This window comes from Neopelma chrysocephalum, unplaced genomic scaffold (genome assembly GCF_003984885.1).
Source record: "Neopelma chrysocephalum unplaced genomic scaffold, ASM398488v2 Primary Assembly neopelma1_93356, whole genome shotgun sequence".
Classification (NCBI taxonomy): domain Eukaryota; kingdom Metazoa; phylum Chordata; class Aves; order Passeriformes; family Pipridae; genus Neopelma; species Neopelma chrysocephalum.
Window position 1 is genome coordinate 1 of NW_020922071.1, and position 1,120 is coordinate 1,120.

At 70.5% G+C, this 1,120-nt stretch overlaps 1 protein-coding gene across 1 annotated transcript; it reads left to right on the plus strand.

The window, feature by feature from the left end:
• Positions 1-324: 324 nt before the first annotated feature.
• Positions 325-791, plus strand: LOC113980266 (pyroglutamylated RF-amide peptide receptor-like; the record flags this gene model as incomplete). The annotated part of the gene is made up of 1 exon (XM_027707502.1): positions 325-791. A coding segment is annotated over exon 1 (340 nt), but the record flags the coding sequence as incomplete, so codon positions are not given.
• Positions 792-1,120: the final 329 nt, after the last annotated feature.

Genomic DNA, 1,120 nt, shown 5'->3' on the forward strand with positions numbered 1-1,120 from the left:
TGGCGGCCCAAGACCGGACGAGGGCCTAAGTCGGATACGGTCGAGGATTTCTCCAAGACCAGAAGCAGGTCCCGGCGCCTTCGGTCTGGAAGGGGGTCCCAGCTCTGTGAGGGGGTCCCCGCGCGCTCCCTCACGCGCGGAACAGCCTCGCGCCCGTCCCGCTGTGCGGCGGCGGGGCCGAGGCAGGCGCGCGCTCGGCGCTGATTGGCTGGCGCCCCCCTCCCGCCCGCCCTGGCCGTGGCCGCGGGCGGCGCCGCTCGAAGTTTGTGGCCGCGGCGGTGCCGCCGCCCCATCGCCCGCAGGCTGATCCCGGCTTTGCGCGCCCCTACCTCCGCTGCACACCGCCGGGTTCGGGCAGGCTGAGCGCCGGCGGGCGGCGGTTCGACGATGGCGAGGCGCGGGCGGCGGCGCTGAGGCGGCTGAGGAGGGAGTCGGTCCCCGAGCGGGCGCGATGCGGTCCCTGAACATCACCCCGGAGCAGTTCGCGCAGCTCCTGCGGGACAACAACGTGACGCGGGAGCAGTTCATCACCCTCTACGGGCTGCAGCCGCTGGTGTACATCCCGGAGCTGCCGGGTGGCACCAAGGTGGCCTTCGTCCTCATCTGTGTGCTCATCTTCGCCCTGGTGCTCTTCGGCAACTGCCTGGTGCTCTACGTGGTGACCCGCAGCAAAGCCATGAGGACCGTCACCAACATCTTCATCTGCTCCCTGGCGCTCAGCGACCTCCTCATCGCCTTCTTCTGCGTCCCCTTCACCATGCTGCAGAACATCTCCTCCAACTGGCTCGGCGGTGGGTGCCGGGGCCGGGGCGGGCACTCCCGGGCCGGGCCGGGCCGGGCTGCGGGGAGGTGGCGGCGGGGCGGACGATGAGGGGGCAGCGCTTGTGGCAGCGCCATCGCCGAGACCGCCGTTCCCGCTGTCTATGAGGGGACCCCCTTCTCCTTCCCTCCTTCCCTGAGTGAGCCCCTTCTCCTTCCCGCCGTCTGTGAGGGATCCCCTTCTCCTTCCCGCCGTCTGTGAGCGATCCCCTTTTTCCCGCCGTTTGTGAGAGATCCCCTCTGATTCCCGCCCCCCCCCCCGTGAGGGATCCCCGCTCCTTCCCTCCCTCAATGCGCTTTC